Below are 18123 nucleotides of genomic sequence, written 5' to 3'. Positions count from 1 at the left end.
AGTCATAAAATTATGTAAATTTTCAGATTTAGATGAATTGTTTTCAAAATTAAAAACCCTAAAATTCTTCATCTTTGATAAGTTGAAATCACCAATTAGAAGAATCGAACCAGCTTGAGAACAGTTAGTTTCAATTCATTATAATACTAATGGAACTAATGATAGCTTTCCCTTTCATTACCTTCCAATTCATAAAGTGTATATCTTCTTTCCGTCTATATATAGACAACGAAAGTGAATGCTCGCTTATTTACGCTGTTTACATGCATCCATTAAATAAGGTTTACAACGGTACAATGGTACTTTGTATGGTACTGATTTATATATGTAGAAGAAGGAAAAGAAATGTAATGTGAATGTTTATAAAATATAGATATTCCAATGTTTAAAAATAATAAGGTTGTTAATACGTCGTTGGCATGACAACATAAGACACAAAATAAATAAATGGAAGTGATTGCTTAGAAGTTGTCTTCATTCTTAATGGCTCAAATTAGTAATAATTATAAAGGAACCAGTTTTATATCGTTGAAGATTTTAATTTCTTAAACTTGTTACTTATTCCCTAAGAATAGTTCTGGTCCACATATATCCTACTGCCATGCAATTCATATATATATATATTTTTAATATTCTCCTTTTTTCGTCAATAAAGAATTCACATACGATAGGTCTAGTTCTGTTAGGGCAGTTTCTTCCTACGCGGTGTTCACTGTGTAACAGATCATTGCCAACTTTTGCATGAAATCCCTCTCGTAATACATCACACATTTTCTTCTCTGTAGTGTCCCAGTTTTCGTTCTTACCCTCTTGAATTCCGTAAAACACAAGTTTTGTCTCCGGAATCTATTTTCAAGGTCATCCTTTTTAAGCTTAAGACATCTTGCATATTTTTGTAAATCATGCACTTTATTTTACACTTTCATGAGTCACGTTTTTACAGTGCTCACTCTACTCACTAACTTTGTCACACTTTACACAATGATCGAATTTCAGTGGCTAATGTATCATTTGACCCGCAAAGAGATATCAAGATTTCTTTAATTTCTGCTATGTAGCTTCGATTGGGATCACAGGACCAGGATGTTATTATAGATCATCAATTATTAACAATACGGATATCACTAGACCGTATGTGAAAACAATTTCGTGCCATTAGCATTGCGAATTAGCGTTAAGCACAAAGATATTCTTGTAGCAACTCGAAATAACCTCACCCTCTGTATAAAAATCTGCCACCTAAGGGTGCAGCCAGACGAAAACTGATGTCTTGCTAACCTCGCGTAAAAAATATTGGCTTTTTTATACATGCGCCTCGTATAACGGAAGAAGAGTATAAGTATAGGCAGTAGTATGCTTCAGTGCAAAGCATGGTATAAGGAAGCACACTATTCTGGTGATACAGGGGCTACAAACTGAAGTTTATATTTTCATGATATTTACAAAATGAAGCGAAATCTTTCAGTTCTCCCCAGGCCGGTAGCCAGCCCAAAAATGTAGGAGGGGCCCGACTGAAGTTAGGGGGGCCCGATAAAAAAATATTATAGTTCATCACCATATTATAGTTCATTTGCAAGCCTACCGTGAAAATTTTGGGGGGGCCCGCAAAAATTTTGGGGGAGCCCGGTCCCCCTTAGACCCCCCATGGATACGGGCCTGGTTCTACCTCCCACAATTATGTCCTGTAGGCTAAAGGGAACGATTGATTAATGAAAGCGAATGCTTGTAAAAGAATTCGTGAGATGAAAACGCGGCTGTTTTCTCATTCAACTTGAAACTTTGGCAATTACAACACTGGAAAATTGTGGAAGTTTCGTTTTTTCGTCTCTTTCTGAGAATCTTCTTAGATAACGTAGTTCCAATTATTAACTTATCACAGGGAGGACCATAGTTTTCTGGTACGTATACAATTTACGATAACGATATATTTCTATAACGATATATTTCTTGCTCCTCATGACCCTTACTTCCTAATTATCGGTGGCCAATTATTTGGTGAAGGATATATTTTTTTTTTTTTTTTTTTAAGGAAAAAAGCTTATAATTGTCATTTCAATTTCTGGAAGTGATCACATCGTTGTTGGGTGCAGTGTTGTCAAACCATCTAAGCTATGCCTAATACGCAAACAAGATAAAACAATCCTCAGTAAAGACAACATATATAACAACATCGCTCACCTAACAACGATGTGATCAATTACAAAAACTAAAGTCACAATTATAAGATATTTCTATCAAAAATATTCTCCACCAATGCCGTTGACCAACGATAATTAGGAAGTAAGTGTCCTTGAGGGAAATAAATATATCGCTACAACCTAAATAATGTATTATTGAATATTTGCCTCGTAAATGCCTCTTGAGATTTTGATACAAAATATATTTGATCATTAAAGAGGTGTAAGGGATCAGAGCTGCTGAGGAGAGACTCTGGAACTTTATGATATGAGAGATGTTAAGACACAATTATGCTCTGTATTAGAAATGGACATTACAGCTTATGATGACATTTAGACGACTTTGAAACAAGAAAGGAATGTAAATTTGTGAACCTAATGAAGTTCATAGTAAAAGAGAGAGCGCGAGATAGATGACAAAGTTGAAAATGCGTGTGCCCTGAATATAGAAAGAGATGCATGGGTTGTCGAGCAGAATGAAATGACTTTACTATTTTCTTATTTAGTCCGTTCCTACTGACCTACTGTAATAAATTTGTTTCAGTGCTCAGGAAGCTTTTTGATCCTTGAAGAGTAGAAATATTACATGTACCCATACTTGCAGAGCACCAATATATTCCTTTCATTGAAATTGAATTTTCATCCCCTTAAATAATTCCTTAAATGTGCTTAAGAGGTTATAGTTTGATAGTACAAAATTTAGCTTGTATATGGGATGAGGCAACCACATTCTTATCAGAGTTGTGTGACTGCTATAAAATTTTCTATCATTGTGTTCAGGTTTCAAATGTGAAACCCACGAGGCATTCAGTTTGCTAAATTTTACATAATCTTTCGTTATTGTTTCTACCCTCCAAACACTGTACTTCTCATCCACTTACCCAACATATCAGTTGTTCACCATTCCCGAATAAGTGCATCAATGCGCGAAGTGTGCTTATCTTCAGTGGTTGAGGTCAGGAGCGCACCCACGGGGGTTGTCCATCGGGTCCAGACCCCACCGAAATTTTCTAACTCAACGTACATTTGTACACTTTCTTATTGTAATAAAAGTATACTTGTTTAACAGGGAAATTATTGATGTAGTACGAATATTTGATTTTACACTTCATCTGTAATGTTTTTCTTATAAAAGCAATCTAGTTCTATCATTGTTCTATATCTTCAGAATCTATTTGTTATAAAAGCAATCTAGTTCTATCATTGTTCTATATCTTCAGAATCTATTTGTTATAAAAGCAATCTAGTTCTATCATTGTTCTATATCTTCAGAATCTATTTGTTCTGAAGATATAGAGGGAAGTACTTTACAATTACTTATCCGGTACAGAATAATACCCGTTCAATACTACATAGATGTAATGGCTTGTAGTATTGGACCCCACCCTCAAAGCTTGGACCCCCAACAAAACTTTCTGGGTGGATGCCTGGTTGAGATTGTTGTCTGACAGACATAGGGGTATATTTTCTTTTCTGACCCTTCGTCACTGACTCGTACCAATCATACCCTCAAGAATCAGAGAGAAACACTCATCCGAAAGTTATTCCTAAGTCTCGAAGATAAGTCATCCTCATTTGTCAAAATTTTAATAATAATTCGCTGTGCGATATTATTGTGTATCCATTGTTGCGACATGTGTGTATATGTACAACTGATAGGAATGGAGGAATTACAGATAGCATACATAATAGCAATAGGTTGGCACATGCATATGCTTGTCCAATGCTTTAATGTCTACCTTATAATCTTCGTAAGAAGAAAGCGTGGGAATTCCTGTTCATATATGAATGACACGTTTTTCTGAATGCTTACAATAAAGCATAGCAATTAGATCCCCAGAGCATACGAGGAACAGGGACTCCTTTCGACATAAGACGAAATAGAATTTCGCAGGAGAGATGTCGCTAAGAGCAAGTGTTGGATTGAGATATTCTCAACGGAAAATAATACTTTTAACTGAGATACATAACTTCGAAAAATACGCATACTTGTGTAGTGAAGTAGGCGAGGGACTTGCTGAGCATAAATAACAACACAGTTAACCGTTGCTTGTACATTTTTGTGTTTCTCCGCTATTACTTTTGTTCATACTATGTTTTAAAATCGGGAATAATACAGTTTCCATGAGGTTGGGTATTCTGAATGTACAATACGCTGTGCTCAACTGATATCAATCAATTCGTTTTGAGCAGACAAATGTATCAGCACAGAAATTATTCACTTCCAGGTTGGCCACCCACTTCCAGTACATGACACTTACCGGGGTGACCTACATCCAGCGACTTCACACATGCAATCAATATATCGATAAACTAGTCTTGACGAAAGAAAACAGTCGGTACCGGAATCGATCATTTCCGTCCACCTACTTCCGGTACACTGTACCTAATACAGTTTCCGATGCCGGGGTATTTCCAGGGATTGCACACATGAAACATATATCAAACAACTAGTCTTGACAAAAGAAACGATCAATGCAGTCATTGATCACTTCCGGCCATCCATTTTCGGTACAGAGTACCTAACACATTTTGTAAAGGATAGGATATTTCCACCAATTGTACACATGTAACCTATATATCAATCAACTCATCTTGACGAAAGAAAAAGATCGCTTCCATAATTGATTACTTCCGGCAGACAGTACCAATCTGAAATGGGCTATATGCATCAATGGCACACATGCAACCTGTTATCAATCCACTCATCTTGAAAAAAAAAGTGATGTCTACTGGAATTGCTCACTTCTGGTACACAATATTTAACTTACTTTACTAGGATGGGCATCTTTCAGCTATTGCACACATGCACCTCAATATCAATCAACTCGACGAGGGAAAAAAGAAAATGATCTTTACCGTAATTAGTCACTTTCGATCATTCATTACAGGTACATGCTTACGATGATCGTCAAGGCCTGTTGTCCGCAGTCGCTGAACATATCCCACCCTCGGAAACAGTAGATCTAGTAGGTACCGTCTACCAGAACTGACTAATTACGGTACGTATTGCTTTCTTTCGACAAAACGGGATAATTGATTTGTATAGATTGCATGTGTGCAACTGCTTGAAATACCCAACCACCGGAAACTATATTAGATACAGTATACCAGAAGTGGGAGAACAGATGTGACCAATTCCGGTACCGATCGCTTTCTTTCGTCAAGATAAGTTGATTGATATATAAGCTGCATGTGTACAGTCGCTGGAAAAAGTTCACTCCGGAAAGTAAATAAGGTTTCTTGTGCCTAAAGTGGGCGACTAGAAGTGACCTATTCCCTTTAAATCATCTTAATTAATTATTTTTAAATAAACGGAATCTTAGTCGTCTTCGATTTAATTAGCTCTTGTATCTCGAGTGTTAACCGTTTTGACAGTGTTTCTCCATGTTTGCTCAATTTTTACATCTAGATTTTACATACAGTAATTTTTCTTCTGAATAATATTCTTTTTCTTACTTCAATCTTTTACCGTTATTCATTTATTACCTAAAAATACTGGGACTACCTTTTTTATGCCTTGGAGATTTAGAGAAAGAAATAACTTCTTACTCAGAGTGCCTGTTTCAATATGTCTCCAAAACAGTCTTGCTCCAATAATATAATGCGTCAACACCTTACGACTATAATGCTTTTGAACTAGCTTCTTGAAGATATGCCATTTATTATAGTAGAATGATTCTTTAAAATCATACATTGATAAAGCTCTTCTGGGGCCATTTCAATCATTAGAAAAAATGACATCAAACTGCAATGACAAACTGCATATTTTGAATATGAGCTCGTAGAAATTTTCTATCTTAGGACGTTCTTTTGAATTGTTGTATGATTACGTCTCTTAACTTTGCTCAGCACTCAGTTATGTCATTTTTTTCTTTTGTAAAGCTTTAATCTCACCTCAATATGCATAACATTGTAAGTTTGTTTACTTACTTATTTTTACAAGTGCAAGTAATAGAAGTTGATTAAAGCATTTTTTGTTGTAAGTTCATTGAAGTTTTGCGAAGAAAAACACAATGAAGTAGCTGTGCGTTACGGCAAGAATTCGATTAACTTTGCAGTGCAAATGAGTCCTCTCTTGGTCCCTTGGTTTCCTTCTTTAAAAAAAAAAATAAGAAGAAGCGGTAGGGAATACTTTCTGAGACAAGAAGTTGAAGTAAAATATAGTAAGACACTGGCGATAAAATCCTTAGAACGTATTACACAGACAGTTAAACGTACGTATCCGCCCCGAATTAATTTAGCACGTCATTTGTGGATTTGTGCCTTCTGTAGATGAAAACAAGATTATTTACGTAGTTGATTTATGCCAGTGAACGTTAAATTTTCAGAGTAAATTCTACAAACAAACGGTATTATTCAACTTATTATACGAATTAATGTGGTAAGTTTAAGGAAAGAGACGATCCAGGTTGCTGTAGGAATTTAAGAAAAAAAATACAAGATTTCGTTAATAAAACAACCACGACTATTATCATTTTTAACCTATTACACGTTGAGAATATCGTATGATGTTTGGGCATCTATAAAAAATAAATACATTTTAAAAGTTCTAAAGAATACAAATTTGATGATAGCAGTATTTCATCATCATCATAATAAAAATATTACTATTAATAACAGCATTTTGTTTTCAAGCATGTAGTAAGAAAGGGAAGACTGTGCTCTTCGTGGCTTGGCATATTTTTCTTTGGACAGTTGAAAACCTCCATTAAATTGTTTTATAGATACTCTTTGATGTCATCCATATAAAGTGCTATTTACAACTGCTCGTAAAGGAATTTATTATAATCTGTTAATCTTTACTTTCTACCAGAGGCGTAATTACAGGCTGCATAGACTAACAAATGTTCAGGGGCCCACCGCTAATCTGGTACATCTAATTTAATCTAATCTAATATAAATAAAATAAAGAGTTTGTTTGTGTGTTTGTCTGTCTGTCTGTCTGTCTGCCTGTGCGCGGCCTGGAGACCAGACGAGGGAACCAGAGAGTTACCAAATTTTGGTCAGAGGTACCTTGGCCTAGGCCCTAGATCAAGACGAAGCCATTTTTTTTTTTCAAGTTTCGAACCGGGGGTCTCAGGTGCGGCGTTTATCGGAACCGGCTTGGGGACCAGACAAATTGACGAGAGTTACCAAATTTTAGTCACAAATACCTTGGTCTAGGCTCCAGCCCAAAGTTAAACTTTTTTTTGTCAAAATTCGAACCAGGGGGTCTCAGGGGGGCGTTTACCGGGACATGTGAAAGTAGTAGAAAATGATCAACATTAGTGTCGAATGCATAGTTTTCGCGGTCGCTGAAATCAATGGTGAAACTCCTATCGCATTAACTTCCAAATTCACGCTGTTCGGCTCCGGGCTGTTGGTCTCTGGGGAGTTGAGATACCGAGACATATAAAAGTAATCCAAAATGACCGATATTAGTGTCAAATTCATAGTTTTCGTGGTCGATGAAATCAATGGTGACACTTCCATTAGCGATGACTTGCAAATTTAGTTACAATTGTATGCGGGCCGGGAGTCAGCGGGGAAGGGGGGATACCGAGACATGTATAAAAAATAGCCCAAAATGACCGATGGTAGTGTCAAATCCATATTTTTCGCGGTCGCTGAGTGAATGGTGATATTTTTACTACTGGCGTTGACTTCCAAATACAGACCCTATACATATAATAGAGAGAGGAAGAAAGTGCACATGGCATTTAGTCACTCAGAAATCACTTCTTTTCATTCAGTTTTCCTGAAGTCTGTACAGCTTCCTTAGACTTAGGAAGCTGGACTTCGGATAAGTAATATATAACCTTTCCGACGTCAAGGTAAGAAGTAATTACTTTTAAGATATGGAAAATATTATGGAATATTACATTCATGAAAGCATTAACCTAGAAATAAATTACGTATATTTTTTTCTTATAAATTATATTTAGAGTTGCGCATTTCTAATATGCGGGGTACAAAAATAATTCACTTATAAACTTTGTAAGGATGTCAATTGTCAGTTATAGAAACCAGAACAAAGGGCCATAATAAATGTTGGTCAGGGGTCTACAAGCCTCTAGTTACTCTTCGGTTTACAAAAACACCATTTTTAAATGTTTACTTTTTAAATTGAAAACACTTTGTTACTATCCTATACTATAATAGTAGTCTAATCTCAAATAATTCTTGTTTCTCTTTCATTGGTACCAGGTGTTCCAGTCTTTGTTACAGCCTCATGGGTAGTTGTAACAGCTGTCTTCCACACAGGTGCACCCTGTTGGTGGGGTTACAGCTACACTCCTTACTTTTGGGTCATCGAAGCGTCGAGGGTCACCATTATTGGGGTAAGAATATAATAATTACAGAATAACGAAAATAGTGTTTTCATATCTGAATGGAAGATACTGTTATGAGATGGCTTTATATTTCTAGATTTGTAGGTGACAGAAAATCCAAACAATATTTATAGGGGCTGTATACTATTTGGAAACATTAGGGAACAACTGGTTAGCATATTGTTACTTTACTGTTATACCTGTTTTAGATATAATTAATTTATTGTGATGCGCTTCTCCAGACATTCCATCACGTTTGCACTTACTTTAAAGTTTTCTTCAGTATGTCAAGATCCAGGGTGTTCATTATATAAATAAATACCCATGTAACACAATAGATCTATGGGAGGTCGTTTGAATTTCCATTGGTCCCATAACTGTCCCAGGACATTCAAGCTTGCAGGAGAAACTTCAACCATAATGAAATTTTCCATTGGATTTCTCTTCGATTTCAATGAGATGTGTCTGTCACGGGATAACATTTGGATGGCTAAAAGTTGTCCAGTGATTATTCTGAAAAAGATACCAAAAATGTTCTACTAAAATCACTCAGAAAGTCTAGTAAACGGAACAAGCGAACATCTGCAATTTCATAAGATGTCCACTGGGAAAATGGAACGTTCCATTGTGGTTTCCTGGCATTGGCGTTCTTTCGACGTCTCTATAGTAGCTTTTAAATCAAGCTTATTTACGAGAAGGAAAAAAGTATTCCTGAGCTTAAGATTATGTGTTATGTGCTTAAGAGAGTTATGTGCTTAAGGTTATCCACAGGGGCGTCATTTCAGATTTCGCTTGGGGGGGCAAGAGCACCACCGACGTAAGACTTTCACGTTTTGTACTAGTATATTAGTAGGCAATCTATTAAAGTATATGTATTCCTCAAACTCTTGGGAGGGGGGGGGGCAATTGCCCCCTCCTGCCCCCCCCTAAATGACGCCCCTGGTTATCCATAACCTACATCTTAACTCATCCCTACTACAGTGCATTGATCAAGAAGTTCTTGGCTTCGAGAAAAAAGGTTATAACTGCAATTACTATCGCTTTGTCCATCCAAAAGCCATATTTCATTATCCACAATATTAGAAAACTTTTTGTGCTTTCATAAATTTTATTTCTCTAGCGTTTTAAAAGTTATTGGTTTTAAAACATTCACTATGTTACAAAGAAATCGTAAAATGTAACTTTCATGCTAAATATCAGGAAGACTATTGAAGCTACGAAAGATTTTGATATTACATAAAACAAAGGCTACTTTATTAAAGCATTTGGAAAAAAAGGACAATTTTCTACGACGCTTCGTTGTAGAATTATATTTGTTTAAGTAAAGAATCGCACATTGGCGCGGCAGCCATAGTGATGACGTCATTACTCGGATTACCCACCACTCACCAACTTTGAGAGAAACTTTTCTCAAGACTATATACTATGTAAAATCTTAATCACTTAACTAAGTTTATGGTAAACTTGGGATAAATAAAAGTGGTCTACACGCTTTGCTTTGCATAATTAGAGGTCAAGAATATAACACCTTATGATACATAAAATCGAATACTCATTCAATTTTTAAGATATGGTAATGAAATGGATATCGTTGGAAAGATCAAATTCTGCTCTATAACGTTTGTCTCATATCGTTTTTCCATATCTATGATGGTGTCATAGTTATGTGTCAATAAATATTTATAATAACGCGAATGAAGCTAAATTTTGAGCGAATCATGCGCCATATTTAAAGATGGCGGCAATATAAATAAAAAACAATAACATCATATTTCAGATGCGTTTATTACCTTCAATTTGATACATGAACGAAGATTGGTAGAAATACCGATTAAAATAAAGCTTGATGAAATTATGAACAAGGTGGAAGAAAATACTTCAATTGATCGTAAAATTAAAATGGAAAACTGATGGGTCAACACGAAATTATTTTGCTGAGAACCACAATGCCTTGTTAATATTATTTAAGAAGACATACTCAAAATAGCATATCTTACTTCCCAATAACCATTTTTTAAAAGTGCAATTTCATTCCCCTCTGAAGATGGGTGGGCCCGCAGAAGGTAACGCCTTCTCTTGGGCCATGAGTATTCATTTATTTGTAGTTCCATTTAGAGATGGGTAACAGGATTTATTTACTTATTGACATGATTGACTGTTTACAATACAAAATTACAGAATGCAAAAAAATACAGAGCAATGCGAAATAAAACAAGAAAAATGCTTCCTACAACAAGCAATGAATCACAGAAATGGTGGATTGCTGAAGTGTTGAAAAGGGTTCTTGACTTCGTGGTAACAGTTCAGAGAAAAAGTCCGTGAGGATGGTGAACTTGCTGAGCAGATTTGGGGAGGCTTTCAGGTTTGGCATGTAGGTGCGTAACGTCTGTACTATATCGATCAGGTTTAAATCCTTCAAAAGTTGAAGTAGTTCTTTAATGGTTTGGATGATGTCTTCAGAGGATGAATTACCATCAGGGAACGTCTTCGGTGTTGAAGCTGAGGTAGTGCGTGATATTGTAGGCTCAGGTCTTGCAGTGGATGTAGCGGTGGTGTCTTGAAGAGGTTCCGACTGTGAGATTGTGCTTGCTGGTGTTTTTTTTTTTTTTTTTTTTTTTTTTGTTGCTTGTAGAATTTGTTGTATTCGCGGATATCCGGAATAATTAGCAAGATGAGTGCCTTTACAGTTGACACATTTCGCTGGTGTGTATCTGGTCTTTTCACATTGGTACGTTCAATGAAAGCCGGCGTACTCACCGAGGCAGAGCTTGGCAAGTTGCTCGCGAATGCCCAAATCTGGCATTTCAAGTATTGCAAGTAATGTTTATTTTGTAGTGGTCCTATGCGAACTTTCGTGTGTAGCAATAAGTCTTCTTTGAAGATTCTGATAGCTTTTATAGTCTCCTTTAATGTAATCAAGAATAGTGGGATAGGGACTTTCCCCTTCTTCACGATTCTGGGTTCGCATTTGTGAAACGGAGATTATTGGGTAATTCTTCGCCTTGAGTGCAGTTGCGTGCTGGTATCAATCGGTAGATGACGAATAACTGCTTTGATCGTCTCACTTTTGTAGTTGATTTCTGTGGTTTTCCTTGCTCGCTGGTACATATGAGTTACAAATCACAACCAAGTTATACTCACCAGTAACCAACTAGAGCTCTCAATTTCAAGTAAATCTCTTAAAATAACCGACGGGGTTCTCGTAATAACGAAACATCAGTTTTCCCTCAGTTTTTGCATATGGTAACGCCGCCCCTAGCGTAATGAATTATTTTGTATTGTGTATTTTGTTAAATTTTAGGTGGTCTAAGGAAATTTGTATTAATTTAACGGGGAAGAGAAAATGCAGTAAATTCGTACTCCCATCTGTTGGTATATTATTTTATTCCCATTTATTATGGTAGCCATTTAGTGTAACATTGAAGACACATTTAACGCACTTCTTGACTGTTATCTTACTTAAAATATACATCAATCAAGATTCTCTGCTGTCTTCGAAAGGTTAAGTGCTGTGTCGCCGGACCAATTTTAGGAAATTTGCCGGGTCAATTAGAGAATCTATTTAATTTTTTGAGGAAGAATGAGTGAAAGTCAAGTAAGGGGAATACTAAAAGTTAAGAAAGTGGTTGTATTTGTTGGTTGTTTTTGATGTTATAAACGGCACTGTATGTGGAGGCGGATGGACTATTTCGCGAAGAGGTACACTTGTTTCACTATACGGATCCATAGATTGTAAAATGTATAGAAAAGTTTGGGGAAGTCTTTAATTTGTCCATTTTATGTCGAGAACAGAACCCAAACAATCCCTGTGGAGCTTCTAACCCGTTCCTACTACTACTACTACTACTACTTATACTATGGATAAGTATAGTAATACTGCAAGCCTAATGTTGAAATTGGTCCTACTTTTCCAATGTTGAAATTGGTCCGGCGATACAGCACTAATGCCACCTTCAAATTACAAATTAAAACTCAACAACAGGAAATATTCTTAATATAAATAAATATATAGTACAGTAAACGAAGGAAAATAGGAAGAAAAAAATAAATCCTGTAGTTTTGAAACTTGGTACAGTTGTGGGGAGAGTGCCCCAAACGATATACTAAAGGTCTCAGAGGTTGGGAAGTAGACGAGCAGTGAAGGGGAGTTTTACATGTAGTCCTTTTTTAAAGTTTTTCTTAAATATCTTTAAAACTGTGGTGTCTAGCAAAAAAAGATGGGTTCACTCAAGCAGACGGGTCTACCAAATAGAAAATTTATAGGTAACATATGATGTGAAACACTCAGTGCCGTGCCGTGGAAAATCAGCGCCCGGGGCGAGAGTATACGACGCCAACCCCGTACACATGAGTGAGGTTGATCAGTCGCGAAGCGCCACCATAGTTGACGCGAACCGTAAGAAAATTTTCAAAAATTAACGATGCTTTTCCTTGATTTTGAACACTATGCTCGTTTATGTGTTTACACCCCGTCACTGAAGTGCTTGCTCCTTACAGACGCACTCCTTCACTGACTGCTCCGGCCACCCTACTGCCCTTCTGCCCTGACTCGGTTAGATAGGATTCGTGTTTTCAGTGGCCACCCAGCAGAAGTTGGTTCGTGTTTTATGCACTAGCTTTTATCCATACGTCCACACTATATTTATATTTAGTCCTTCTAAAATCAATCTTCAAGTAGTAATGGAGCTCTTCATTTAGTGCATGCTCTGCTAAAAGAAATACAAAGCTCTAAGCTAATCTGAAAATGTAAGAAATGTGTCAACATTTTATTGAACCGTCTGCTCGAGTAAAGCTAAAAAGATTTCAAGTACACAATTAAACAGCATTAAATTTAATATGAAAACATTCATATAAAAGCATCTGATTATTATTTTGTAAGATTTACTTAGTAAATTTTACAATTTAATCAAAATGCACAACAACGGCCCGCGAGCATAAACAATCGAGCCTGTCACACTGTATTTTATTAAATTGTAAAATTTACTAAGAAATCATACAAAATAATAATCAGATGTTCTTATACGAACAATTAAGAAACACAATAGCTGACACACACAATAGAATTTAACATTTGAACTGTAATTAATGATATGAGATTTATCCTGAAAACTTAGAATAAATGACACACAGATACTTCACATAATGAAATTATGAGATTTTTGTAGCTGTAACTTTCCACTGACAATTGTTCGCAGTTGTGGATAGAGTTTACTAGTGAAAATTATCAGCAGCAACTTCAAATGCTCATCAGTTCACTTGGATCTGTATATATAAGGTGGTAGGTAACTCCGCCGACAAACTTTGGGAGGTGATTCCTTATATGAAATGAAAGAAAAAAAGTTTTTATAAACATAGGTCGATAAGCGTCTCTTTTCAGAGTTATGAACCGCCGAAAATTCGAAAAATCATGTTTCGAAACGCCCTGCCTTAGAAACTATCGGACCTATCCCAAGCGGTTTAAGGAATTACACAGGAACTAGTATGCGAACTATCCAAATATCCATGTTTTATCATCCTCCGTTATCGGCGAAACGAACGCGTTATTAGTACTTAAAGGAGTATTCCTATACCTCAATTTCCTTTTTACAGTTCGTTTCGCCGATAACGGAGGATGATAAAACATGGATTTCGCATACTAGTTCCTTTGAAATTCCTTAAACCGCTTGGGATCGGTCCTGTAGTTTCAATGGCAGAGTGTTTCGAAACGTGAATTTTCGAATTTTCGACGGTTCATAACTCTGAAAGGAGACGTTTTTCGTCCCATGTTTATTAGAACTTTTTTCTTTCATTTCATATAAGGAATCACCTCCGAAAGTTTGTCGGTGGAGTTACCTACCACCCTGTATATATATGAAATTCCGCCAATGATGAATGTAAATAATTTAAATATCACTACACTGCAAATAAAGCATTTCCATTTGAAGTTCTAGGGTAAAGCCTTCTATGTCGGCCTTAAAAAGGATTTTGAAAAAAATATTGATGACGCTTGCATTTGCATGAAAATCTGAAAAACGAGACTCAAAGTTTATTTTTCAAGCACCCAAAGCTTAAATTGCAAAATTTATCGGAAATGCAGTCTCAATTTTCTGACTGAATATTTGGTATGGACTTTGTGGTGGACAAACGCCGTGCTCGTGGGTTCTCTTGGAGTTCTCCTGTTTCTTCCCACTTTCTTCAATCCACCATTCATTCATTTCTCATTATTACCGTCTCCTTTAGCCTAGCCGGCATAATCGTGGGACGTAAAACTTAAAGATTTCATTTTTTTTTTGTTCGAAACTTTAAAAGAAAAGCGTTAGAACTTTTCCGCAGCTTAGCTAACGTACTGCAGCAGTATAATATAGAAAGTCATTTTCTCCAATCTCTTAAATAACTTCTCGGAATTGACGATGATTGGGCGATTATGATCTGGTATAGTTAACAGCTGACATGGCTGGCTTTAAAACTTTTGACATATCGAAACACTTTCTGCACAAAGACGAAATGATACAAAGTACGATTAATGGCTCTGAATCACTGTCATATTCTACGGCTTTTGTTACAAGAGTAATGACGGCTTTTGATACACTTTAACTTTTTCCCTTGAAGATTGCTTTTCTGTACAGCATTTTTAACTCCTTTAAAAATATTTTTTTCTGTGGTCGTGCCGTGAATGCTACAGATGTCAAGAAGTTCTTCATATACTTCATAATTGTTTCTATCCCGCGAATAAAAAGTAATGCCTGAGCAGTATGTGAAACATCTATTGACTCATCAACTCATCCAGAGCCAGAAAAACCACTCTATAAGTGTTAGACAATTGAGTTAATATATTTTCTGCAATACCATCTTCTCTCTTCGAACCAAAGTATTTACTGACAGACTGATGTTTTTAAATAACTAGGTAAAGTAGTTCTTTCTTGACATATTTTTTTCTGCTGACTCAATCATGCAATTCTTGAATAATTCGCCGTCAGTAAATGACTTCCCGCGTTTCGCTATTGAAAGAGACACACACAAACTAGCATAAGTTACTGATTCTTGTTCAGCATTTCCTTTCTTAAATCAATTGCTGAGATTTCAACTCGGTTTTCAAAGATTTCTATTTATTAAACCATAGGTTACCTGTAAACGGCATGGGTTGATCAGTATAGTGAAATGGCTCCAGGTGAATGTTGAGACGACGAGTGGGAAGTATGTAGGTACCCCCAAGATACATTAATCCCTCACGTTTCAAACCTCAACTCTCATTGGTTCATGAGAAATGGCGCAAAATCAGAAAAGTGGGATTAATTTATTTCTCAAGAATGGCTCCATCGCTTTTGTTCAAACTTGGATGTATGTATAGGCGAATACAAGAGCTTTGCCTGAAAAAGTTAACAGCTCTCCCCTACCATTTCCCCGTCAAAAATTCGATTTAATATTTTAGCCCCTTTTGAACTTCAATGGTCTGCAAGCACAATTATGAAAAAATACATTTTAGACGTTGCTTGAACCCTACAATCACATATTTTTTCCAAAATTGTATCACAGCTATGCTATGGTCAAAATTAGTGAAAACCAACCGTACCACATCTATGATATAAGGGGACAATTGCAAAAACAACGGCTATTTATGTAGCTGTAGAATATTTGCTAAATGTATGAATGAGATATCACACCAGAAGTGCTAAATTCACCGAGGTCCCACTTGATGGCCTGTGGCGTCCCCATCACCATTTTGAGCCAAAGTGAAACGGTTGATATTGGTGTTTATTTCATAACAATCAATCAGCTTGAACATGAATATGAGGTTAATATTGTCATTAAACCCCCATAAGTATTCCGTTTGAGGATCCCTGAAGTTCCAATGTAAGTGATCATATAAAACATCAATGTTACCTATAGGCTACCTACAGTGTCTAATCAAAGTGAAATAGCCTCAGCTGGAAAGAGAATAACCATCAACAACAGCATAATGTAATGCAAGCTTTGTTGTAGTGTCTCCCATAGCTCCTGAGAGGGGGGATGGGGATAAGAAGTAGAGTAGTGGAAAACTGCAACATTTGAATAAAAGTTCTTTTCTTCCAATAAATAGAAGAAAAAAACTGTATAATGCAAACAGAAAGTTAGTTACATTTCACTGTGTGATACAAATAAGGATGAAAGGTACATTATTGTACGTACTTCAGTCCTTGTCACTGTTTTTATTTATGACCACACAAATGTTGTTGTGATCGAATATTTTGCTCAATATTTGTGCTGGTTTTGGGATCTTCGACAAATATCTTCCATAACTTAGGTAATAAATAATGTCTGCAACATAGGAGGAAGAGCCAACTGTTCGCAGTCTATTTGCACAGTCGCAACAATACCTAATGACACTTCTGTATTTGGTTTTAGATTAAGCATTTGCATATCCTGCTTTGTGTATGTCTTGAATGCACTGTCGTTCTTGTCGTTATCTTTAACATACTGCATATTAATATTACCTCGTTCATCCAATATTTCAGCCAAATAACATATTGCCTGTTTATATTGGAAGGATCAACAAAACAATCCTTTCAAATATTTTTCGGTCATTCGAGGAAAATCCTCGAAGAAATAGATGTAAACGGAAGTTCCCTTGTTCGCAATTTCTTCTGTTCAACAAAAGCTGCAAAGGTGTTTTCGTTTCCTGAAGTTTTCGCAGATTTCATGATTGCGGTGTGTTTTTCATCTGGGTGTCACACGTATGGAGAATGTATTGTATAGAGAAATAGCAATTCTATAATACGCGCCGATAGTACTGTAGCTATCATTTCATTGTCAAATATTTCATCCAATAGACGATACTTTTCTTTCAGCATTCCATGTGTAGCTTCAACTGCCCAACGAATTCTTGTAACAAGCCTGATATCATTTGCTTCTGCAGTGGACAATTGTGATGTTTTGCCTTTAAATGCAGGCATAGGAACTTCATAACCTTTATCCTCAATATAAGTTTTACAGGATCTATATTTTAATCCATTGGCTACTAATTTACTAATATAAAACGTACAATTCTTATGTAGATGCCCCCAAGAAAAATCGCATCAGAAGCTCTTGCCTGTCAGTATTTCTTTTTTCGCCACAAATTCACACGATCACAAAGATTCATTGTTTCGTGTTTGTTTTAAAGTGACAAGGGTGTTCATTCCCAACTAAATTGTTAAATATCAACAGTTTCATTATATCCCAAATTAGGGATGGGGGCCATCAAATGGGGCCTCAGTGAATTTGATACTTCAGGTGTCATTACTCATTCATTCACTTAGCAAATATGCTAAAGCTACATAAAAAGCTGTTCTTTTTGCGTTTGTTCCCTTATAGGTTTGGTATGGTTGGTTTTGGCTCATTTTGACTATGGCGTACCCGTGATACAATTTTGAAAAAAAAAAAACATATATGCGATTGTAGGGTTAAAGCGACATCTATTTTTTATTTTTTGAGGAAGGGAAATGGTCGGGGGGAGCTCTTAATTTTTTCAGACAAAGCCCTTGTATACACCTATACATATATACAAGATTGAGCAAAATCGATAGAGCCATTCTTGAGAAATAAATTAATTCCACTTTTCCGATTTTGTGCCATTTCTCATGAACCAATGAGAATTGAGGTTTGAAACGTGAGGGATTAATGTATCTTGGGTGTAC

The 18123-nt window shown here is 36.2% G+C and overlaps 1 protein-coding gene across 1 annotated transcript in view; it reads left to right on the top strand.

Annotated features, from left to right (window-relative positions):
• Nucleotides 1-18123, top strand: part of LOC145667839 (PDF receptor-like) — a 105104-nt gene that overhangs the window by 59369 nt on the left and 27612 nt on the right. Inside the window, exon 4 of the mRNA XM_081735270.1 lies at nucleotides 8367-8500. Coding sequence (XP_081591396.1) covers nucleotides 8367-8500 — 134 coding nt within the window. The remainder of the gene's footprint in view (nucleotides 1-8366; nucleotides 8501-18123) is intronic.

The sequence above is a fragment of the Thermobia domestica genome, chromosome 13 (assembly GCF_964235325.1).
Source record: "Thermobia domestica chromosome 13, izTheDome1.hap1.1, whole genome shotgun sequence".
Taxonomy (NCBI): domain Eukaryota; kingdom Metazoa; phylum Arthropoda; class Insecta; order Zygentoma; family Lepismatidae; genus Thermobia; species Thermobia domestica.
This window is presented reverse-complemented; position numbering and strand designations above follow the sequence as displayed.